This window comes from Rana temporaria, chromosome 1 (assembly GCF_905171775.1).
Source record: "Rana temporaria chromosome 1, aRanTem1.1, whole genome shotgun sequence".
NCBI classification, from domain to species: domain Eukaryota; kingdom Metazoa; phylum Chordata; class Amphibia; order Anura; family Ranidae; genus Rana; species Rana temporaria.
This window is the reverse complement of record NC_053489.1, coordinates 667,040,068-667,065,697: the sequence shown is the minus strand read 5'-3', so window position 1 is coordinate 667,065,697 and position 25,630 is coordinate 667,040,068. Positions and strand designations below refer to the sequence as shown.

The window sequence follows — 25,630 nt, the reverse complement described above, 5'->3', positions numbered from 1 at the left end:
CCCATTGAAATCAATGGGAAAGCGCGGTAATACCGCCCGCAATTAACCCTTTTTCGGCCGCTAGCGGGGGTTAAAACCTCACCGCTAGCGCCCGAATATCGCGGTAAATACGAATACAAATAGCGCGGCTATACCGTCACCGCGGCTGCACGCCTCAGTGTGAAACCAGCCTTAGGGCTTAGTGGTTCTTTCAGAGAAGCAAATAAAAACATAAAAAAAATAAACTGCTTATCTGTACTTGTACCTTTTGGGGTGTATCTGGGGTTTAGGACGGCCGGGAGTGCGAAGCGCACAGCTCCGTCTGCCTCCACCGGCAACTCCCGCACATATTTCAGGGTGACCTCGGCCTCCTGGCCAGGAGGGAGATTCCCGACACTGCAGCTAAAGATGTCCGCCGAGCTCTCATCTTCCTCCAGGAGAAAGGCTTGTTCACCTCGGCTGATGGCCTCATCGTAGGTTTTATGAGCCTGGAGAAGGGAAGAATAATAAAACTGTTACTGTTGTGTCATTTAACCGGTTAAGACCCGGACCAATATGCAGGTTAAGGACCTGGCACCTTTTTGCGATTCTGCACTGCGTCGCTTTAACTGACAATTGCGTGGTCGTGCGACGTGGCACCCAAACAAAATTGGTGTCATTTTTTTTCCACAAATAGAGCTTTCTTTTGGTGGTATTTGATCACCTCTGCAGTTTTTATGCTTTGCGCTATAAACAAAAATAAAGCGACACTTTTGAAAAAAATTCTATGGGCCAGATTCACGTAGATCAGCGGATCTATAGATCCGCTCGATCTACGTGATTTAAGATCCGACTCCCGCAAGTTTGAGAGGCAAGTGGCTAATTCACAAACCACTTACCTCCAAACTTGCGGCGGCGGATCCTAAATCCCCCGGCGGAATTCAAATTCCGCGGCTAGGGGGAGTGTACTATTTAAATCAGGTGCGTTCCCGAGCCGATTTAAATGCGCATGCGCCGTCCGGGGGGAATTTCCCGGCGTGCATTGCTCCCACTGACGTCACTAGGACGTCAGTGGTTTCGACGTGAGCGTGACTTGCGACGCGCGTGTTTGTGAATCGGCGTACGCAAACGACGTTAGAAAATTCAAATTCGACGCGGGAACGCCGGCTATACTTAACATTGGCTGCGCCTGATAAAAGCAGGGGTAAGTATACGACGGGAAAGCCGCTACGGAAACGTCGTAAGAACACTGCGTCGGATCCGCGTACGTTCGTGAATTTGCGTATCTCGCTGATTTACATATTATTCAAGGTAAATCAGCGGGAACGCCCCCGGCGCCATTTTTAAATCGAAAATAAGATCCGACAGTGTAACACAGTGTAACACTGTCGGATCTTAGCCCTATCTATGCGTATCTGATTCTATGAATCAGGCGCATAGATAGGACCAGTTTACGTCAGAGATACGATGGTGTATCTGTAGGGGGGTATCGAGCATGCGCACTGGGATACCCCAACGGACGGCGCATGCGCCGTTCAAAAAAAACGTCATTTACGTGGGGTCAAGTTGAATTAACATAAAACACGCCCACATCTTTGTCATTTAAATTCCGCGCCCTTACGCCGACACATTTAGGCTACGCCACCGTAACTTTAGACGCAAGTGCTTTGTGAATACAGCACTTGCCTCTCAAAGTAGCGGCGGCGTAGCGTAACTACGATACGCTACGCCTGCTTAAAATTACGCCGATCTACGTGGATCTGGCCCAAAGCGTCTACAAAATAGGGGATAGTTTTATGGCATTTTTATTAATAATTTTTTTATTATTAGTAATGTCGGTGATCAGCAATTTTTTTCGTGACTGCGACATTATGGCGGACACATCGGACACTTTTGACACATTTTTGGGACCGTTGTCATTTTCACAGCGAAAATGCGACTGGGGGTTTTGCCTAGGGCACCGGAGGGTCCGCAATCGGGCGCCCTAAGCGCCCTAAGCTGAAGCGAGCTGGAGGCCGTGACCGCCAGGCGCCGTGAGGTGGGTTAGGGGGGGGGGGGGGGTCGCTCGACCTACCTTGCCCCGGTCCCGGGAGCATCTCTGACATCTGCTCTGTAAACCGTCCCAGGCCCTGCTCCATGGCTGCAGAGTGCAACTGCTCGAGCAAGCCGTCCAATTGATCCATGGAAAAAGCAGCAACACAAAGCTAAATGTGTGCTATCCCTTCTGCTGTTTCTGCCTGAATGGCTAGCTCCGCCCCCTGCAGCTAAAAATGGAGGTTCACCCTTTAAAAAATTTCTAACACTGCATCCAGCCCAGTTGTGCATATAAAATGACACTGACCTTTTTTTTTCTTCCGTAGATAGCGTTTAGCCGTGGAATTCACCGCGGCTTCCGGGTAGGGAATCCCGCGGGAGTGGGCGTTCCTATTGACGGCGCACACAGCGCGTCACGACTTCCCGAAGGAAGCTCGGGTCGGCTCGGCTCTATTCGGCACCGGCGCCGAATAGAGCCGCGCCGACCCGAGCTTCCTTCGGGAAGTCGTGACGCGCGGTGTGCGCCGTCGTTTAGCATGTCAATCAATTGGCATGTCAATAGGAACGCCCACTCCCGCGGGATTCCCTACCCGGAAGCCGCGGTGAATTCCACGGCTAAACGCTATCTACGAAAAAAAAAAAAAAAAAAGGACAGTGTCATTTTATATGGACAACTGGGCTAGAAATTTTTTAGAGGGTGAACCTCCACATTAAATAACAAACACAGGGTGACCAGGCTGGCCCAGCCCCCTTGTGCAGAGAAATTAACTATTGGCCAACATCACTTCCTATGTGCACCCTTCACAGCGTCCCCCCAGTCATGTGGCCCCTGCACTTAGGTTCCCTTTGCTTTGGGGCTTTCTTTACCCATACCTCCCAACTTTCTGAGATGGGAATGAGGGACACCTATCAGAAAAAGTATGCAGGCATAGGACACACCCCTTGCCACGCCCCCTTAACCACTTAAGCCCCGGACCAATATGCAGCCTAAAGACCCAAGGTGTTTTTACAGTTCGGGACTGCGTCGCTTTAACAGACAATTGCGCGGTCGTGCGACGTGGCTCCCAAACAAAATTGGCGTCCTTTTTTCCCCACAAATAGAGCTTTCTTTTGGTGGTATTTGATCACATCTGCGGTTTTTGCGCTATAAACAAAAATAGAGCGACAATTTTGAAAAAAATGCAATATTTTTTACTTTTTGCTATAATAAATATCCCCCAAAAACATATATAAAAACATTTTTTTCCCTCAGTTTAGGCCGATACGTATTCTTCGACCTATTTTTAGTAATAAAAATCGCAATAAGCGTTTATCGATTGGTTTGCGCAAAATTTATAGCGTTTACAAAATAGGGGATAGTTTTATTGCATTTTTATAAATTTTTTTTTTTTTACTACTAATGGCGGCGATCAGCAATTTTTTTCGTGACTGCGACATTATGGCGGACACTTCGGACAATTTTGACACATTTTTGGGACCATTGTCATTTTCACAGCAAAAAATGCATTTAAATTGCATTGTTTATTGTGAAAATGACAGTTGCAGTTTGGGAGTTAACCACAGGGGGCGCTGTAGGAGTTAGGGTTCACCTAGTGTGTGTTTACAACTGTAGGGGGGTGTGGCTGTAGGACTGACGTCATCGATTGTGTCTCCCCTATAAAGGGGATGACACGATCGATGCGCCGCCACAGTGAAGCACAGGGGAAGCCGTGTTTACATACGGCTCTCCCCGTTCTTCAGCTCCGGGGAGCGATCGGCGACGGAGCGGCTATAAACAAATAGCCGCGCCGTGGTCCCGGATCGCTCCCCGAGCGAACCCGACCGCCGCATGTAGCGGGGGGGGGTCCCGATCGGACCCCCCACCCGCTAATAGGCAAGGACGTACATTAACGCCCATGTGCCTGTACGTGCCATATTGTGGACGTATATGTACATGCGGCGGTCGGGAAGTGGTTAAAGGAGAATTGTACAAAAAACAAGATTGGTTAAACCCACAAGTGCTTTTTTTTACCACTACTATTTCTTTATATTGGCTTTTGGAATTTACAAATGCAGCAATTTAGAAATAAGATGAAAGTTTAGTGCTGGGAAACACTTTTTGATAGATAAAAAGAGCATTTTATATACATCTATATAGATCAGACCAAAATCAGGGACAGTCCCTCGAAATCAGGGACAGTTGGGAGGAATGCATTACCTGCTTCTTCTCCTGGAGGTCGGCTACAATCTTCTTCCCCTCTATTGTGGCCTCAAAGCTGTAGACGGCGGAGTCTTCATCCATGGGGAAGACAAAGACCGCTTCTATCGCCTTCTCCTCCTTGTTCTTATACTTGAGAGTCGCCGATACGTCCGCCACAAAGCCTTTCACCTGGACGTCAACCCAGATCCCCTGCAGAGGGACTGGACACACACAGGAGTATCACAAAATTAAACCTGCGGTCTTATAACTTGAGGTATACATTTGGTGAACGCTTAGGTGGAATACAGTGTTTTTCAGCTTTTTATCTAGATCAGGGTTCCCCAAACTGTATAAACAAAGGGGCAATTTATGTGTCCTTCAGATTTTAGTGGGGCCGGACTGTGGCCTTTGGGAGCTGAAGTTTTCCTGGCGTCAGTGGGAGGAAAGAGTGCATCTTTGGCACTGGGGGGTGGGGGGTCAGGAGGAGGACTAGTACCCCAGCGCTGGTGTCAGTGGGAGGAATAGTACCCCAGCGCTGGTGTAAGTGGGAGGAATAGTGTCCCAGCGTTGGTGTCAGTGGGAGGAATAGTGTCCCAGCGTTGGTGTCAGTGGGAGGAATAGTACCCCAGCGCTGGTGTAAGTGGGAGGAATAGTGTCCCAGCGTTGGTGTCAGTGGGAGGAATAGTGTCCCAGCGTTGGTGTCAGTGGGAGGAATAGTGTCCAGCGTTGGTGTCAGTGGAGAATAGTGTCCCAGCGTTGGTGTCAGTGGGAGGAATAGTGCCCCAGCGTTGGTGTCAGTGGGAGGAACAGTACCCCAGCGCTGGTGTCAGTGGGAGGAATAGTACCCCAGTGCTAGTGTGAGTGGGAGGAATAGTGTCCCAGCGTTGGTGTGAGTGGGAGGAATAGTGCCCCAGCGCTGGTGTAAGTGGGAGGAATAGTGCCCCAGCGTTGGTGTAAGTGGGAGGAATAGTGCCCCAGCGTTGGTGTCAGTGGGAGGAATTAGGCCCCAGCGCTGGTGTAAGTGGGAGGAATAGTGCCCCAGCGTTGGTGTCAGTGGGAGGAATAGTGCCCCAGCGTTGGTGTAAGTGGGAAAAATAGTGTCCCAGCGCTGGTGTAAGTGGGAGGAATAGTGCCCCAGCGTTGGTGTAAGTGGGAGGAATAGTGCCCCAGCGTTGGTGTCAGTGGGAGGAATTAGGCCCCAGCGTTGGTGTAAGTGGGAGGAATAGTGCCCCAGCGTTGGTGTCAGTGGGAGGAATTAGGCCCCAGCGCTGGTGTAAGTGGGAGGAATAGTGCCCCAGCACTGGTGTAAGTGGGAGAAATAGTGCCCCAGTGTTGGAGTCAGTGGGAGGAATAGTGCCCCAGCGTCGGTGTCAGTGGAAGGAATAGTACCCCAGCGTTGGTGTCAGTGGGAGCAATAGTGCCCCAGCGTTGGTGTCAGTGGGAGCAATAGTGCCCCAGCGTTAGTGTAAGTGGGAGGAATAGTGCCCCAGCGTTAGTGTAAGTGGGAGGAATAGTGCCCCAGCGTTAGTGTAAGTGGGAGGAATAGTGCCCAGCGCTGGTGTAAGTGGGAGGAATAGTCCCCAGAGCTGGTGTCAGTGGAGGAATAGTGCCCCAGCGTTGGTGTCAGTGGGAGGAATAGTACCCCAGCGCTGGTGTAAGTGGGAGGAATAGTGTCCCAGCACTGGTGTCAGTGGGAGGAATAGTACCCCAGCGCTGGTGTAAGTGGGAGGAATAGTGTCCCAGTGTTGGTGTCAGTGGGAGGAATAAAATCTTGGATCAGTGGGACAAAAGTGCCCCAAGGGCTGGATAGAGGTAAGCAAAGGGCCACAGTTTGGAGACCACTGATCTAGAGGGATCACGCAGGTATGGTATATACATAGTTACATTGGTCCAAGGCGGGGGCGGCTATACTGTAGGCATGTGCATTTTGTTTCGTATCGAAATTCGGACACATTTTTCATTATTCGGACATTCGGATGCATACGAATTCCCGAATTGTAATATTAACGAATTTAACCGAATCCGAACAAACGTTTTTGAATCGAAAACCCGCGGTCGAAATTCGAATTGAATTCGAAAACAAATTCAATTAGAAAACAATTCGATTCGAAAACAAATTCGAATGAAAATTGAAAGCAAATTTGAATCAAAATCTAAAAAATATAAATCGATTTCTAAAAAAGAATACAATAAAATAGAATATAAAATAATAAAACAATAGAATGTAAATCAAAGAATAGTAAAGAACAGAATGGAATTTAATCGAATGTAATCAAATACAATAGAATATGACCTAAATATATTTTATTTGACTCTATTCTAATATTTTTCTATTCGAATTTGAGTTCATTCTATATGAATTTCGAAATTCAGAAGATGGTTATATATATAAATGTAATTAATTTCCAATCCGGTTGAAATAATTTCCAATCCGATTGAATTTTTTTTGAATCGGGTCGAAATATTTTCGAATTCGACCGGGTTTTTCGAATTTGGTCGAAAACGAACAAATTACGAAAACGAATTTAACACATGTAACGAATCTAACTTAACGAAATTAATTAAATAACGAATTAAAACGAAAGAAAACAATTTTTTCCCTTTTGCACATGCCTACTATACTGTAATCTGCCGTTGCTTGTACACTCACCTGGCTGGCGGGAAGCAACGATGATGAGACCACAACATGGAGGAAATGGCGGCATTTTTGCAAGTTATCTGAAAGGAAATAAAATATATAAGCATCAGATGTTTTGGGTGCAGCCTGTGTGACAGAATACAGACTACCCCCAAAGCCCTCTTCCCTCCTTCACCACCTATTACCGACTCTTAGAACCAGCATGCAATCAGCGATGTACTGTATGTCTTCCACTGGGAGGGCAGGAAGTCAGGTAATGCATCTTGGCCTTCCTTTCTTCCTATACAGAATGGGCCGGATTCTGGTAGGAGATACGACGGCGTATCTCCGTATACGCCATCGTATCTCTGAGTTGCGTCGTCGTATCTATGCGCCTGATTCATAGAATCAGTTACGCATAGATTTCCCTAAGATCCGACCGGCATAAGTATCTTAGGCTGCATATTTACGCTGGCCGCTAGGTGGCGCTTCCGTCGATTTACGCGAGGAATATGCTAATTAGGTAGATACGCCGATTCACAAATGTACGTACGCCCGGCGCTATTTTTTTTACGTCGTTTACATTACACTTTTTCGGCGTAAGGTTGCTCCTGGTCTTATGAGGCGTACGCAATGTTAAGTATGGACGTCCTTCCCGCTTCGAATGTTGACATTTTTACGTTGTTTGCGTAAGTCGTTCGCGAATAGGGCTGTGCGTAAGTTACGTTCACGTCTAAAGCAATGACGACTTGCGGCGTAATTTCGAGCATGCGCACTGGGATTTTTTCACGAACGGCGCATGCGGCGTTCACAAAAAACGTAAAATACGCGGGGTCATGTTAAATTTTAATAAAACACGCCCACAACATCCCATTTGAATAGGCGGGCTTACGCCGGCCCACATACGTTACGCCGCCGTAACCTAGGGCGCAAGTTCTTTCTGAATACGGAACTTGCGCCCAAATTTACGGCGACTTAACGTATCTGAGATACGTTACGCCAGCAGAAAGATCCGCTGATCTTTCTGAATCCAGCCTATATATTTTAATATTGAAAAAAGCACTTGTGAGTGTATATTTTTTTTTGCATTATTCTCCTTTAAGGGGGCGTGGCAGAGGGTGTGTCCTAAGACTACATTCTTTTGGTAATAGGAGTCCTTCGTTCCCATCTCAAAAGTTGGTGGGGTATGGCTATAGCTGACCACAATCGGGGTAAGAACTTAGAGAAACAATGGCCCGGATTCAGGTAGATTTGCGCATTTTTTACAGAGGCGCAGGGCAACGTTTTTGCCCTGCGCCCCCGCCAAATTTACTGCGCTGCCCTTGATTCACGGAGCAGTAGCTCCGTAAATTGCGTGGGCGCGCCGGCAAAATGCCCGGCGTAAGCGCGCGCAATTTAAATGATCCCGTAGGGGGCGGGAATCATTTAAATTAGGCGCGCTCCCGCGCCGAGCGTTAGAGCGCATGCTCCGTCGGGAAACTTTCCTGACGTGCATTGCGGCAAATGACGTCGCAAGGACGTCATTTGCTTCCAAGTGAACGTGAATGGCGTCCGGCGCCATTCACGAATCACTTACGCAAACTATGTAAATTTGAAATTTCGCGACGCGGGAACGACGGGCATACGTAACATTGGCTGCCCTGCTATTACGCGAAAACGCCGTACGGAAACAACGTAAACTGCGTATGCAGGGCTCGCGTAACGTTGTGAATCGCGTTAGTATGCAATTTGCATACTATACGCTGAGCACAACGGGAACGCCACCTAGCGGCCATCGCAAGAATGCAGCCTAAGATATGCGGGCATAAGAGCCTTATGCCGCGCATATCTTAGGCTGCAGTCGGCGTAACGAGGTTCCTGAATCAGGAGCATTTGTTATGCCGGGGCAAGTAAGCAATTGCGCTGCGTAACTATGGTTACACAGGCGCAATTGCTTCTTGAATCCGGGCCAATGAGATGCTCATCGCACGGTACAATTTAGTTGCCTGGTGAGACCAGACTGCACTACAGAACACTCCTACACCTTGTAAGGAAGGAAAAGAGTTACTGTCTCATCAGGACTGAAAGAGAGAAATCACAGCATTTTCTTTTTCCTGTGTGAGGCCTCAAAAACGAAGTTCCAGACGTTTTTTCTGTTTATTAAAAACATTTGTAGCTGCTAACTTTTAATAAACACACACTCAAGTGTCCCGCGGTCCAGCCATGCGTCCGCCCAAACCACCGCCTCTCTCCTTTGTCTCTTGCGGCACCGGCATTGCAAGTGTGGCCACCCAGCTGTGACAGATTGTGGCTTCTCAGCCGGTGCGCACTGCTCCTCAATGGCCGGGGCAATCTTCTGGGACCTGTCACGTATCCCAGAAGACTGCAGAGAGGGAGGGGGAGAGGAGAACTTCTGCTCAGGGCGGGTATTATTATTATAGAATTTATATAGCGCTAACAGTTTACCCAGCGCTTCACAAAATAAAAGGGAGACAATACAATAAAATACAAGAGGATTAAGAGGTCCCTGTTCAGAAGAGATTACAATCTAATAGGGTGGGGCAGGTGGTACAAAATGCGGGGAATGAGCTGATGGAAGTGGTAAAAGATTAGTTGGAGGCGTGATAGGCTTCCCTGAAGAGATGAGTTTTCAGGGATCGCCTGAAGGTAGCGTAGGGGATAGCTGGACAGGTTGAGGTTGTGAGTTCCAGAGGATGGGAGAGGCTCTGGAAAAAATCCTGAAGATGAGCATGGGAGGAGGAGATAAGGGAGCTTGAGAGTAGGAGGTCCTGAGAGGAGTGGAGAGGACGGTTTGGGTGATATTTAGAGGTGTAGCTCAGAGTTGTGAATGACTTTGTATGTTGTGATTAGTAGTTTGAACTTAATGTGCTCAGCGATCGGGAGCCAGTGTAGGGATTGGCAGGGAGGGGTGGCAAACACTGAGCGGTGGGTAAGGTGGATGAGTCTGGCAGCAGCATTCATAATAGGCTGAAGAGGGCAGCCCCAGCGGAAGTGGGAGCAGGTGCCTGTCAAAACTAGGTACCCCCAGGGCTGCCATCAGGGGGGTACAGGCAGTACACCTGTAAGTGGCCCGGAGGTCCCTAGGGGCCGGATGGCAACCCCCTGTTTTTTTTTTTTTTGTAAGGGGCCCGGAGGTTCCCAAGGCCCCCGAATGGCAACCCCCCTTTTCTTATTTTTCTTTTTTTTAATAAAAATCTTTTTTTTTCATATATATTTTTCTTTCATTAACCACTTCCCGACCGCCGCATGTATATGTACGTCCACAGAATGGCACGTACAGGCAAATGGGCTTACATGTACGTCCTTGCCTTCTAGCGGGTGGGGGGTCCGATCAGGACACCCCCGCTACATGCGGCGGTCGGGTTCCCTCGGGGAGCGATCCGGGACGACGGCGCGGCTATTTGTTTATAGCCGCTCCGTCGCGATCAATCCCGGAGCTGAAGAACTGAGAGAGCCGTATGTAAACACGGCTTCCCCGTGCTTCACTGTGGCGGCGCATCGATCGAGTGATCCCTTTTATAGGGAGACACAATCGATGACATCACACCTACAGCCACACCCCCCTACAGTACTAAACACACACTAGGTGTACCCTAACTCCTACAGCGCCCCCTGTGGTTAACTCCCAAACTGCAACTGTCATTTTCACAATAAACAATGCAATTTAAATGCATTTTTTGCTGTGAAAATGACAAAGGTCCCAAAAATGTGTCAAAATTGTCCGAAGTGTCCGCCATAATGTCGCAGTCACGAAAAAAATCGCTGATCGCCGCCATTAGTAGTAAAAAAAAAAAAAATGCAATAAAACTATCCCCTATTTTGTAAACGCTATAAATTAACGCTATAAATTTTGCGCAAACCAATCGATAAATGCTTATTGCGATTTTTTTTTACAAAAATAGGTAGAAGAATACGTATCGCCCTAAACTGAGGAAAAAAAAAATGTATATATTTTTTGGGATATTTATTATAGCAAAAAGTAAAAATATTGAATTTTTTTCAAATTGTCGCTCTATTTTTGTATATAGCGCAAAAAATAAAAAACGCAGAGGTGATCAAATACCACCAAAGAAAGCTCTATTTGTGGGGAAAAAAGGACGCCAATTTTGTTTGGGAGCCACGTCGCATGACCGCGCAATTGTCTGTTAAAGCGACGCAGTGCCGAATCGCAAAAACCTGGCCTGGGCATTTAGCTGCCTAAAGGTCCGGGGCTTAAGTGGTTAAAGGGCCCAGAGGTCCCCAGGCCCCTGGATAGCAACCCCCTTTTTTTTATATATATATTTTTTTCTTTTTATTAAAGGGCCCAGAGGTCCCCAGATGGCTAACCCCCTTTTTTTTATATACCGTTTTATCGACGTATAACGCGCACCCCAATTTTAAGAGGGAGTTTTCTGTAAAAACGTTTTTTTTTTAGTGCAAATAGTAAATGCAGTTAAAATTAAACCAGCCTAAGAAGTGCGTGCTTTGCACAATAAGAAATCGCGTATGACATAGAGCCCGGCTTTTCAAGTGCAAAGTCAACTTCGGGTCGTATTTTTGGACTGATCTTCAGTTGCTAGTTGTAAAGTACAAAGATCAACAGCAAATTGTACCTGTACACCAATTACCTCCCACACATAAACCGCCTGCAAAGGGACTTTGGAACTACTTGGTAGTTACAATAGAAGCTTGTCAGATCCGTAATTACCTTGTCAGAGCGCAATCAGAGAGGGTGGCGGTATGAAATCCCAGGGAGGAGCAGCACTTTGTCGCCGGCTAGGTGCCCGGGCCTATGCATACCTCAGAGTGGTAGGAGGGGACGAGCGCCCGCCAGAAATCACCGAGCCGTCATCTCCACTCGGCGGCTGTCACGTCGCACAGTCCCGCCTCCGCCATTGGACCATCTCCTGTGACAGACAGAACACTGGTCCAATGCTGGTGGCGAGGCGGGACCATGCGTGTGTGACGTGCAGCTGAGAGGAGATGATGGCTCGGTGATTTTTTTAGGGGAAAAAAGTGCGCGGTATACGCCGATAAATACGGTATATACATTTTTTTTTTCGTAAGGGGAACAGAGGTCCCCAGGGCAACCCCCCCTTTTTTTCGTTCGTCAGCACCCAAGCCCCCCGACCTCAATTCGCAGCGGCAGCATCTCCCCGCTTTTCAATTAGCGGCGGCACCCCCCCCCCCCCCCCCGTTCTCTGCTCCAGGGGGCCCATGCCTGAAAATGTGTAAGGGGCCCCATAATTCCTAGGCCGCAGACGAAGGAGAATCTTGTCTTCTAGTACTGCTGGACCTGAGCGCATCTTTTGATACGGTAGACCACGAATTATTGCTGACACGGCTAGTTGAAGTAGCCGGAGTTGCGGAATGTGATTTACCCTGGTTCTCCTCCTTCTTGGAAAATCAATCACAAATAGTGAAATTGGGCCCTTTCACTTCTGACTCATGCGGAGTCCCTCAGGGATCCCCTCTGTCGCCTGTTCTTTTCAATATCTATCTTCGCCCTCTTTTTGAAATCATCAGCAACCAGAAGTTACTTTACCACTCTTATGCTGATGACACACAACTATATTTCCGCATCTGCAACAAAAAGGATCATTATCTCTTGGACTAGAGAAATGCCTTTCTCTGATAGAAAAGTGGATGACAAAGAGTTACCTTAAACTCAATGGCCCAGATTCAAGTAGAATTGCGCAATATTTGCGGGGGAGCAGGGCAACGATTTTGCCCTGTGCCCCCGCAAATATTTTGCGCTGCCCTCGATTCACGGAGCAGTAGCTCCGTGAATTGCGAGGGCGCGCCGGCAAATTTGCCCGGCGTAAGCGCGCGCAAGTTAAATGATCCCGCCGGGGGCGGGAATCATTTAAATTAGGCGCGCTCCCGCGCCGAGCGTACAGCGCATGCTCCGTCGGGAAATTTTCCTGACGTGCATTGCGGCAAAAGACGTCGCAAGGACGTCATTTGCTTCTAAGTGAACGTGAATGGCGTCCAGCGCCATTCACGTTTCACTTACGCAAACGCCGTGAAATTCAAATTTCATGGCGCGGGAAGGCCGGCTATACTTTAGCATTGGCTGCCCCTACTATTAGAAGGGGCAGCCTTGCGCTAAAGTAGCCGTACGGAACTCCGTACCTGGCTTGCGCGGGGGCCCCGCGCAAGCTTGTGAATCAGTGGTAGTATGCAATTTGCAATACTACACGCTGATACACAATGAGGGCGCCCCCTTCTACTATTAGAAGGGGCCAGCCTTGCGCTAAAAGTAGCCGCACGAGAAACTCCGTACCTGGCTTGCGCGGGGCCGCCCCGCGCAAGCTTGTGAATCAGTGGTAGTATGCAATTTGCATACTACACGCCTGATACACAATGGGAGCGCCCCTAGCGCCCCCCGCAAGAATGCAGCCTAATATCTGCGAGGCATAAGAGCCTTATGCCGCGCAGATTTTAGCCTGCAGTCGGTGTAACGAGGTTCCTGAATCAGGAGCACTCGTTACACGGAGCAAGTAAGCAATTGCGCTGCGTAACCTATGGTTGCGCTGGCGCAAGTGCTTCTTGAATCTGGGCCAATGGCTCAAAAACAGAACTTCTCCAGTTTCAGGCCAATCGAAAGATTCATCCCGCAATAACATGGACGCCCCCGCCATTCTGAGTCAATCCAATCACCCCTAGCAACCAAGTCAAAGTCTCAGAGTCATCTTCGACACCTACATGACAATGATGCACAAATAGAGTCAGTAGTCAGCGGATCCCACCATCTGCTGCGCCTACTACGAAGACTCACTCCCTTTATCCCAAAAAATACATAGCAGTCGTGGTGGGGACACTTATCAACTCCAGACTTGACTACGCAAATGTTCTCTATCTTGGACTCCCCAAATACCAAATCACTCGTCTGCAAGTCGTTCAAAATATGGCCACTCAACTCGTGACTGGGAAAAAACCATGGGAATCAATCCTTCGTTGAGATCCCTTCATTGGTTGCCCATAAAAGACAGAATCACTTTCAAAGCACTCTGTCTAATACATAAGTGTATTCTGGGAAATGCCCCCCAATATCTATGTGAGAAACTAAAAGCTCACAACACCAATCGCATTCTGCGATCCACCAATCAAAATCTACTCCACATACCCAAAGCCAGATACAAGTCCAAAGGAGAGCGAAGATTTGCGGTCCAAGGACCCAGACTATGGAACGCTCTACCAACCACCATCCGATTGGAGGTAAACCACCTGGCCTTCAGGAGAAAGATCAAGACCCATCTCTTCTGAGGGCCCAGCGAATGGATACCAAGCGCCCAGAGGCGATTCAGTTCGCATGTGTTGCGCTATACAAGTTTCTCACTCACTCATAATTCCTGATGGCGGCCCTGGGTACCCCCCCCCCCACCAAAAAAAAAAAGACATGCCAAATGTGACATAGAAAGAGGGGGGGGGGGGGAAGGAGGGCTTAAAGTGGAAAACCCACTTTTGGGTTAACCACTTCCCGACCGCCGCATGTATATGTACGTCCACAGAATGGCACGTACAGGCATATGGGCGTACAGGTACGTCCCCGCCTTTCCGCGGGTCGGGGGTCCGATCGGGACCCCCCCCCCCCGCTACATGCGGCGGTCGGATTCCCTTGGGGAGCGATCCGGGACGACGGCGCGGCTATTCGTTTATAGCCGCTCTGTCGCGATCGCTCCCCGGAGCTGAAGAACGGGGAGAGCCGTAAGTAAACAGGGCTTCCCCGTGCTTCACTGTGGCGGCTGCATCGATCGAGTGATCCCTTTTATAGGGAGACTCGATCGATGACGTCAGTCCTACAGCCACACCCCCCTACAGTTGTAAACACACACTAGGTGAACCATAACTCCTACAGCGCCCCCTGTGGTTAACTCCCAAACTGCAAATGTCATTTTCATAATAAAGAATGCAATTTAAATGCATTTTTTGCTGTGAAAATGACAATGGTCCCAAAAATGTGTCAAAATTGTCTGAAGTGTCCGCCATAATGTCGCAGTCACGAAAAAAATCGCTGATCGCCGCCATTAGTAGTAAAAAAAATAAAACTATCCCCTATTTTGTAAACGCTATAAATTTTGCGCAATCGATAAACGCTTATTGCGATTTTTTTTTACAAAAATAGGTAGAAGAATACGTATCGGCCTAAACGGAGGAAAAAAATGTTTATATATATTTTTGGGGGATATTTATTATAGCAAAAAGTAAAAAATATTGCATTTTTTTCAAAATTGTCGCTCTATTTTTGTTTATAGCGCAAAAAATAAAAACCGCAGAGGTGATCAAATACCACCAAAAGAAAGCTCTATTTGTGGGGAAAAAAAGGACGCCAATTTTGTTTGGGAGCCACGTCGCACGGCCGCGCAATTGTCTGTTAAAGTGATGCAGTGCCGAATCGCAAAACCTGGCCTGGGCATTTAGCTGCCTAAAGGTCCGGGGCTTAAGTGGTTAAACTGACTCAGATCACATGTCTGGAGACCCGGAAGAGGATGACCGAGGTCTGGTAAGAGACTAACATCAGGTTGATCTGTTATGTCTTATTCGAGGGTCCCAACTTTTCCAGCCAACTTTCTTTTCCTCATCATTTATTGGCCAGTGCGCCCAATTTGGGACTGTTATAGCAAGTTAGGACTGTCTGTATAATATTGCTATGTAAATGCAGCTCACTTCTGTAATGACTGTTATTCAAAATACTGCCGGTGTTTAACCAAATCTCCCCCAGTAACGTCAATGGGGCAGATTCACGTACAGCCGCGCAAAATTGTGCGGGCATAACGTATCTCATTTACGTTACGCCTCCGCAACTTACACGGGCAAGTGCTGTATTCTCAAAGCACTTGCTCCGTAAGTTGCAGCGGCGTCGCGTAAATCACCCGGCGGAATTCAAATTCGGCAGGTAGGGGGTGTGTATCATTTAAATCAAGCGCGTCCCCGCGCCGAACGAACTGCGCAAGGCGCCGTCTGTAAAATATCCCAGTGTGCATTGCTCCAAATGACGTCGCAAGGACGTCATTGGTTTCGACATGAACGTAAATGACGTCCAGCCCCATTCACGGACGACTTACGCAAACGACGTAACTTTTTAAAATTTCGACGCGGGAACGACGGCCATACTTAACATTGGCTGCGCCTCATATAGCAGGGGCAACTTTACGCCGGGAAAAGCCTAACGTAAACGACGTAACTTTACTACGTCGGCCGCGCGTAGGTTTGGGAATTTGCGTATCTAGCTAATTTGCATACTCGACGCGGAATTCGACGGAAGCGCCACCTAGCGGTCAAAAAAAAAATGCAGTTTAGATTCGACGATGTAAGAGACTTACGCCTTTCAGGTCTAATGGATATCTATGCGTAACTGATTCTAAGAATCAGTCGCATAGATACGACGGCGCAACGCAGAGATACGACGGCGTATCTGGAGATACGCCGTCGTATCTCGGTTGTGAATCTGGGCCACTGTCTCATTGATTGTCTCTATAAGTACACTTGCTAATCCTCTCTTCCTTTAGGCTACAGTATGATTGGCCTAATAAATCCTTTGCAATACCTCAAGGTGTGACGATAAGTACTGGGTAAGCGAGGTGTGAGTCATCTTCAAGTGTGCAGAGAAATCACAAAACAAGTCAGCGGCTCTTCTAGGGGGTTGGGCTACACTAAGGCTGGGTTTGTGCGATCACAGATATCGCATTTGTGATTCGCACCGCGTTGCTGTGCAGATCACATGCGATGTCCGTGCAATGCGAATTCAGCCGTACAAACCGTAGGGTTGAAATCGCATTGCAGTCGCACCAAAATGGTGCAAGACCCTTTTTTTGATTCGCACTGGAATCGGATCGCATGGGCGTTCACACACATGTGATCCGATTCCTGCACCATTTTGCAGTTTGCACTGCACTCTTCAAACCGATCTGGGGGTATCATTAACCGCTTAACGACCGCCGCATGTACATATACGTCGGCAGAATGGCACGGACAGGCAGAAGGACGTGCCCGCACGTCGCTGCCTAGACGTGGGTCGGGGGTCCGATCGGGACCCCCCCCCCCAGGAAAAATATGGCGGTCGTTAATCGTGTGGGAGCGATCCGGGATGAGGGGGCGGCTATTCATTTATAGCCGCCCTGTCGCGATCGCTCCCCGGAGCTGAAGAACGGGGAGAGCCGTATGTAAACACGGCTTCCCCGTGCGTCACTGTGGCGGCGCATCGATCGTGTGATCCCTTTTATAGGGAGACTCGATCGATGACGTCAGACCTACAGCCACACCCCCCTACAGTTGTAAACACACACTAGGTGAACCCTAACTCCTACAGCCCCCCCTGTGGATAACTCCCAAACTGCAACTGTCATTTTCACAATAAACAATGCAATTTAAATGCATTTTTTGCTGTGAAAATGACAATGGTCCCAAAAATTTGTCAAAATTGTCCAATGTGTCCGCCATAATGTCGCAGTCACGAAAAAAAAACGCTGATCGCCGCCATTAGTAGTAAAAAAAAAAAAAAATTATAAAAATGCATTAAAACTATCCCCTATTTTGTAAACGCTATAAATTTTGCACAAACCAATTGATAAACGCTTCTTGCGATTTTTTTTACCAAAAATATGTAGAAGAATATGTATCGGCCTAAACTGAGGAAAAAAAATGTTTTATATATTTTTGGGGGATATTTATTATAGCAAAAAGTAAAAAATATTGAATTTTTTTCAAAATTGGCGCTCTATTTTTGTTTATAGCACAAAAAATAAAAACCGCAGAGGAGATCAAATACCACCAAAAGAAAACTCTATTTGTGGGAAGAAAAGGACGCAAATTTCATTTTGGTACAACATTGCATGACCGCGCAATTACTAGTTAAAGCAACGCAGTGCCAAATTGTAAAAACACCTCTGGGCATTTAGCTGCATATTGGTCCGGGGCGTAAGTGATTGTAAAGTCAGAAGGTTTTTTTATCTTAATGCATTAAAGTGAAGTTCCACCCAAAAATTTTACTTCCGCTTTTCGGAATCCCCCCCCCCCCTTCTGGTGTCACATTTGACACCTTTCAGGGGGAGGAAGGAGCAGATACCTGGTCCAGGTATTTGCTCCCACTTCTGGGCATAGGTCACCTCGGGTATCTACGCCACGTCCGATGCCTTCTCCATCCCCCCCCCCCGCTGTCTCCCAGAAGACAGCAGGGCAGATCGGCTTCAGGTGCTGTTATGGCGGGCTCCCTGGACAGGTAAGTGTCCATATATTAAAAGTCAGCAGCTGCAGTATTTGTAGCGGCTGACATAAATTTTTTTTTTTTCGGTGGAACTCCGCTTTAAGATAAAAAGTCTTCTGTGTGCAGCATCCCCTCTAATACTTACCTGAGCCCCATCTCTATCCAGCGATGTCCACGAGTGTCTTGGCCATCCGAGACTCTCCCTCCTGATTGGTTAAGTGTGCCATTGGCTCCCGCTGCTGTCAATCAAACTCAGTCAGCCAATCAGGAGAGAGAAGGGGCGGGGCCGGGCCACAGCTCTGTGTCTGAATGGTCACAGGGAGCTGTACCTCGGCTCGGGTGCCCCCATAGCAAACTGCTTGATGTAGGGGGGCGCTCGACATGAGGGAGGGGCCAGGAACTCAAAAGAGGGACCCGAGAAGAGGAGGATCTGGGCTGCTCTGTGCAAATTCACTGCAACAGAGCAGGTAAGTATAACATGTTTGTTATTTTTATAGGGGAAAAAAAGCAGCCTTTACAATCTGTTAAGCTTTACATTGACACCCGCAGTGGTTCGCAGATGTCAGTGGGAACTGCTGGCGATTCAGGTGCGATGTGGGAACCCGCACAGGAATCATGCTGGTTCCCGCATTGCACAAGTGTGAACTGAGCCTTATACTGTATGTCAGGTATTATACCTAGAAAAAGGATACATAGGCCCGGATTCACAAAGCACTTACTCCGACATATCTCCAGATACGCCGCGTAAGTGCAAATATGAGCCGTCGTATCTGTGCGCCAGACTCAGAAACTAAGATACGCCTAAAAACATGCTTCATCCGACCGATGTAACGTGTCTACGCCAGCGTAGAGAGTGGCCGCATATTTACGCTGGACGCATTTGGCGCTCCCATTAATTTTCTATTCACATATGCAAATGAGGGAGATACGCCGATTCACGAACGTACGTGCGCCCGACGCAGTGCGCGTAAAGTCATATGTCCGGCGCAAAGTTATGCCCCATAAAGGAGGTGTAACTCAGCAGCATCCATGCAAAGGGCTGCACCAGGGAACACAAGCCAGCGTATTTTACGTAGGACGTGAATATGACTAGGCGTAGGTTACGTTCACGCCGTAGGCAGTGATCAGGCGTATCTTAGGGAGTAGTTCCGACGTGATTCTGAGCATGCGCACTGGGATACGCCCACGGGACGGTGCGTGCGCCGTTCGTTATACGTATCTGTCTGGCACTCGACCCATCATTTGCATGGGGTCACGCCTCATTTGCATGGCCCACGCCCACTTCCACCTACGCCGGCTTACGCCTAGGAAACCCAGCGCAGTTTTGGCAGCACTGGCTTTGTGAATTCAGTGCTTGCCTCTCTGAGCTGCGTCGGCGTAGCGTAAAGGGGATACGCTACGGCGGCATTAATGTGCGCCGCTGTATGTGAATCCGGGCCCTAGTATATATTTATGTCCATCCATTTCCCCCTTCACCTTTCACACAGGCTGTCCGTTCAGGTGTAAAGGAAAAGAGATCGCGCTAAATTGAAAAATATTGAATGAATAAAAACACGTGAATGTTCATATTAGTGTACATAAATAAGTTCGCCCATAGGCAAAATATATGTATATCTCTCAGGTGTATATGGAAATCCACACAAGAAAGTGATTGACAGGAAAGAACCTCCACCGCAGTCAAATCAAGCCTCTTACCGAATGGAGTTGATCTCCAGGTTAAAAGAGATCAAAAACAGCATGGTAAGAGATGTGGATAAAGATGTCCAATATGAAGCCCAGATGCTGGAAACTCGTGATTCCCTACGTTTCGTCACAACAGGACTTGGTCACGTGACCAAGTCCTGTTGTGACGAAACGTAGGGAGGCGGTGTTCTGACGTCACCGCGTTTTCTTTCTACCCAGATACGGGCTGTATTCGCTGAAGCTGGCCAGCTTTTCATGCTCTGCAAATTTTAATGGAATGTAAGTGTATTTCACTTATTTTTATACGAATAAATTAAGGTTTTACACTATGTGAGCCTCTTTTATTCCTACATAACATCGGATGGCATATCGGGAGTCCTTTTAAGGATACGGATCACGAGTTTCCAGCATCTGGGCTTCATATTGGACACCTTTATCCACATCGTTTACGTCATTTGCGTAAGTCGTTCGCGAATAGGGCTTTGCGTAAATTATGTTTACGTCGAAAGCATTGACTATTTGCGACGTGATAAGGAGCATGCGCACTGGGATACGTTCACGGACGGTGCATGCGCCGTTCGTGAGAAACGTCATTTACGTGGGGTCATGTTTTATTTACATAAAACATGCCCACCCCCCACCACCAATTTGAATTTGGCGCGCTTACACCGGCAGATTTACGCTACGCCGCCGCAACTTACGGAGCAATTGCTTTGTGAATACTGCACTTGCCTCTCTAAATTGCGGCGGTGTAGCGTAAATAACATACGCTATGCCCGCACAAACTTACGTCCCCCTACCTGAATCTTGCCCTATATATATTTTTTTATTCTAACACCCTAGAGAATAAAATGGCGGTCGTTGCAATACTTTCTGTCACGTCGTATTTGCGCAGCGGTCTTACAAGCGCACTTTTTTGGGGAAAAATACACTTTTTTTTATTAAAAAATAAGACAACAGTAAAGTTAGTCCAATTTTTTTTTATATTGCGAAAGATAATGTTACGCCGAGTAAATTTGTCAAACCCTGTGTTACACGTTATGAAATCAAGCGGACTGAAGCCAAGATGACTCACACTCTTTTCTGCAGAAAAAAAGGAATTCCTTTCCCACTCCCGGCGGCGCTCTCTCCAATCGTTACGATCGCAAGACTCGCACTCATCACACTGGAGGGTTTTATATCAGTTATTGAAGAAGTGCCAAGAGATATGAGTCAGGATTGTGGGGAATACAGACAAAGGGAATTTCAATAGACCGAGAAACGGTGCCTGTGTGTGTAAAACAGGAGGTGAGAGAAGAAGAAGACAAATATTAAAGGATCAGTCCACCCAAAACTAACATGTCCCTCCTGTGTCCTGACTAATGGTGAGATTATGTGTTTTATATTATAGAGAATGAAGAGGAGGAGCCGAAGTACACAACGGAGGGTGAGGACATCCAAAGTACCAGGTGGACGGGAACAGGTGCGGAAACTATGGCGGGGTGATCCCCAGGGGGGGGGTTTTATTCTCGGAGAATAGGTGTAGCACAACCCCCCCCCCAAGTCCCCTCGTGTCTGCCCACCTACCAGTTCCGCCCCTTTCAGAGTATACAGAATTAAATATCATGACGTAGTGCCAAGTATTTTATACTGAGTTTGTCAATAAGGCAGTAAAATAGATCCCCAGCAACACTAGACCCCCTCACCTAATAACAACTGATTCTACCCAGCAACAATAGATCCTCCCCAGCAACAATAGATCCTCCCCAGCAACACGCAAATCGATTCAAATTTTGATCAAATCGATTCTTTTTTGATTTTTTTTTTCCATAGGTCGGCGCTCCGCGGACCTAGGCGGAAGCCGCGGCCTCCCCTAAAAATCCTGCTCCGCAGCTCACCGCGATCCTGGAAAAGGCCGTGAGGCTGGACGCCGCTCCCAGGATCACAGCGAGCTGCGGGCAGGATTTTTTAGGCGAGGTCGCGGCTTTGGCCTAGTCCGCGGCCTTTTCCAGGATCGCGGCGAGCTGCAGGCAGGATTTTTCTAGGCGGCTTCAACCTAGTCCGCGGCCTTTTCCCAGGATCGCGGCAAGCAAGGATTTTTTAGGCGAGGCGTAGCTTCGGCCTAGTCCGCGGCCTTTTTCCAGGATCGCGGCGAGCTGCGGGCAGGATTTTTCTAGGCGAGGCCGCGGCTTCGGCCTAGGCCGAAGCCTTTTCCCAGGATCGCTGCGAAGCTGTGGGCAGGATTTTTTAGGCGAGGTCGCGGCTTTGGCCTAGTCCGCGGCCTTTTCCCAGGATCGTGGCGAGCTGCAGGCAGGATTTTCTAGGCGGCTTCAACCTAGGTCCGCGGCCTTTTCCCAGGATCGCGGCAAGCTGCGGGCAGGATTTTTAGGTGAGGCTTCGGCCTAGTCCACAGCCTTTTCCCAGGATCGCGGCGAGCTGCGGGCAGGATTTTCTAGGCGAGGGCCGCAGCTTCGGCCTAGTCCGCAGCCTTTTCCCAAGATCGTGGCGGACTAGGCCGAAGCCAGGGCCTTGCCTAGAAAATCCTGCCCGCAGCGTGCCGCGATCATGGGAAAAGGCCGTGAGGGCCCGATGCCGCTCCCAGGATTGCGGCGAGCCGCTGGCAGGTTTTTTTTAGGCGAGGCCGCGGCTTCGGCCTAGTCCGCGGGCCTTTTCCCAGGATTGCGGCAGACTAGGACGAAGCCGCAGCCTTGCCTAAAAACGTAGGACCGGCGAGGTGTCCATGGGGAAAAAAAAAAAACTTGATTCGTATCGTGAATCGAGTTTTTTTTTTTTTTTAAATGGCAGATTTTAATTTTTTTGCCTAAATCGCCCCAGCTCTTATATATGTATGTATAGAAACGTGAATAGATAGATAGATGCTATATATATATATTTATATATAATAAACGAGTGAAGAGTTGTCAGTACTTGTGAATAAACGTGGACGTGAAAAAGCCACACCCCCCCCCCCCCCTCTTATCTGTATTCACATGTAATGTGTACAATGGTAACAAACTGAATGATAGTAATGGTAATGCTGAAAGTGTCTATAAACTAGTAATGATGACAAATATGTAAAGTACAGTACAAATATGTATGTACATTCGTGGAATATATTCAAAACATGGAAGGTGTTTCAGAACCATATATAATAATAAGCGGTCACTGTATGTCACCGGACTACAGATGTTGGTACAAAGCACAATCCTCATACATATGGCTACACTCTACACCCTGTATACTGGTTTTGACCCAATGAAAAAAAATATACTAATAAAATATCATCAATATACCTAGATACATCATTTAACCTCTTTACCCACCGGGCTTGTTTTTCAGATTCGGTGTTTACGAGACCTACCTAAAACTGTTTTTTTTGCTAGAAATTTACTTAAAACCCCCAAACATTATATATTTTTTTTTCTAACACCCTAGAGAATAAAATGGCGTCATTGCAATACTTTTTGTCACACGTATTTGCGCATCGGTCTTACAAGCACACTTTTTTGGGGAAAAAAAAATCACTTTTTTGAATTAAAAAATAAGACAACAATAAATTTGGCCCAATTTTTTTACATATTGTGAAAGATAATGTTACGCCGAGTAAAATGATACCCAACATGTCACGCTTAAAAATTGCGCCCCTGCTCGTGGCATGACGTCAAACTTTTACCCTTAAAAATCTCGATAGGCGACGTTTAAAAAATTCTACAGGTTGCATTTTTTGAGTGACAGAGGGGGACTAGGGCTAGAATTATCGCTCTCGCTCTAACGATCGCGGCGATACCTCACTTGTGTGGTTTGAATACCGTTTTCATATGTCGGCGCTACTCGCGTATACGTTCGCTTCTACGCGCGAGCTCGTCGGGACGGGGCGCTTTAAAAAAATTTTTTTTTGCTTTTCGCATTTATTTTTATTTATTTTAGAATTTTTAACACTGAAAAAAAAAAAAAAAAAATATCACTTTTATTCCTATTATAAGGAATGTAAACATCCCTTGTAATAGAAAAAAGCATGACAGGTCCTCTTATATATGAGATCTGGGGTCAAAAAGACCTCAGATCTCATAATTAGACTAAAATGCAAAAAACAAAAAAAAAATTGAAACTTGTCATTTTTTCAAATGACAAAAAAAAAAAATGTTTCTTTAAGACGCTGGGCGGGACTGACGTTTTGACGTCACTTCCGCCCAGCAGAGCTATGAGGACGGTCGTGAAGGAGATGTTTCCTCACTCGCATCCCCACCATATCGGGTGGACAATATATTACGTTTTCCTTTAACCACTTTCCGCTCGGCCTATGGCCGATTTACGTTCCGGGAAGTGGTTTTGAAATCCTGACAGGGCGTTCCTGGACGTCCTGCAGGATTTCATGCCGCGCGCGCCCGTGGGGGCACGCAGCGCGGCGATCGGTGATGCGGGAGGTGTCGGTCTGACACCCTGCATCATAGATCTCGGTAAAGAGCCTCCGGCGGAGACTCTTTACCACCTGATCAGCCGTGTCCAATCACGGCTGATCACGATTGTAACAGGAAGAGCCGCTGTTGGCTCTTCCTCACTCGCGTCTGACAGACGCAAGTAGAGGAGAGCCGATCGGCGGCTCTCCTGACAGGGGGGGTTCGCGCTGATTGTTTATCAGCGCAGCCCCCCCCTCAGATCGCCACACTGGACCACCAGGGATGCCCACCATGGAGCACAACAAAACAAAAAAACAAAACAAAAAAAAGGCTGAAAAAAAAAAAAAAAGCATTAAAAATAAAAAAAAAATGCCAATCAGTGCCCACAAAGTGCAAACAGTTGCTAAAAGCTGAAAATTGGCTTGGGCGGGAAGGTGCGTAAGTGCCTGGTATGGAAGTGGTTAACCACTTCCGACCGGCGCATGTAGATATACGTCGGCAGAATGGCACGTACAGGCACATTGGCGTACCTGTACGTCCCTGCCTAGACGTGGGTCGGGGGTCCGATCGGGACCCCCCCGCTACATGCGGCGGTCGGATTCACACGGGGAGCGATCCGGGACGACGGCGCGGCTATTAGTTGCTCCCCGGAGCTGAAGAACGGGGAGAGCCGTATGTAAACACGGCTTCCACGTGCTTCACTGTGGCCCTGCATCGATCGAGTGATCCCTTTTATAGGGAGCACGATTGATGACGTCATTCCTACAGCCACACCCCCCTACAGTTGTAAACACACACTAGGTGAACACTAACCCATCAGCGCCCCCTTGTGGTTAACTCCCAAACTGCAACTGTCATTTTCACAATAACAATGCAATTTAATGCAATTTTTTGCTGTGAAAATGACAATGGTCCAAAAATGTGTCAAAATGTCGAAGTGTCCGCCATAATGTCGCAGTCACGAAAAAAATCGCTGGTCGCCGCCATTAGTAGTAAAAAAAAATAAAAATGCAATAAAACTATCCCCTCTTTTGTAAACGCTATAAATTTGCGCATACCAATCGATAAACGCTTATTGCGATTTTTTTTACCAAAAATAGGTAGAAGAATACGTATCGGCCTAAAACTGAGGAAAATTTTTTTTTTTATATATGTTTTTGGGGGATATTTATTATAGCAAAAAATATAGAATTTTTTTCAAAATTGTCGCTCTATTTTTGTTTATAGCGCAAAAAATAAAAACCGCAGAGGTGATCAAATACCACCAAAGAAAGCTATTTGTGGGGAAAAAGAACATCAATTTTGTTTGGGAGACACGTCGCACGACCGCGCAATTGTCTGTTAAAGCGACGCAGTGCCGAATTGTTAAAAACCCCTTGGGTCATGTAGCAGCATATTGGTCCGGTCCCTTAAGTGGTTAATAAACTGGTTGAGTACCTGTTTTCTTGGACATGGTATTATTACGGATTACCACGTATTACTTTTAGTAATTATCTGAGATATTGCCAGAGGGGCAGAGGTTCCTATAGAGGTCGAGGCAAAGAACAGAGGACCTATCCTAATTATTGGCTCTGACGCGATAGCGCTACACAGCCATT

At 47.5% G+C, this 25,630-nt stretch overlaps 1 protein-coding gene across 4 annotated transcripts in view; it reads right to left on the bottom strand.

Annotated features, from left to right (window-relative positions):
- LOC120924587 (von Willebrand factor A domain-containing protein 5A-like) overlaps nucleotides 1–25,630 on the bottom strand; it is a 131,783-nt gene that overhangs the window by 88,128 nt on the left and 18,025 nt on the right. For all 4 annotated transcript variants that reach the window (XM_040335573.1, XM_040335575.1, XM_040335574.1 and 1 more), the window contains exons 2-4: nucleotides 6,822–6,889; nucleotides 4,190–4,392; nucleotides 245–467 (exon numbers count right to left, since the gene is read on the bottom strand). In XM_040335573.1, the coding sequence (XP_040191507.1) occupies nucleotides 245–467; nucleotides 4,190–4,392; nucleotides 6,822–6,876 (481 nt within the window). In that variant the 5' untranslated portion in view covers nucleotides 6,877–6,889. The remainder of the gene's footprint in view (nucleotides 1–244; nucleotides 468–4,189; nucleotides 4,393–6,821; nucleotides 6,890–25,630) is intronic.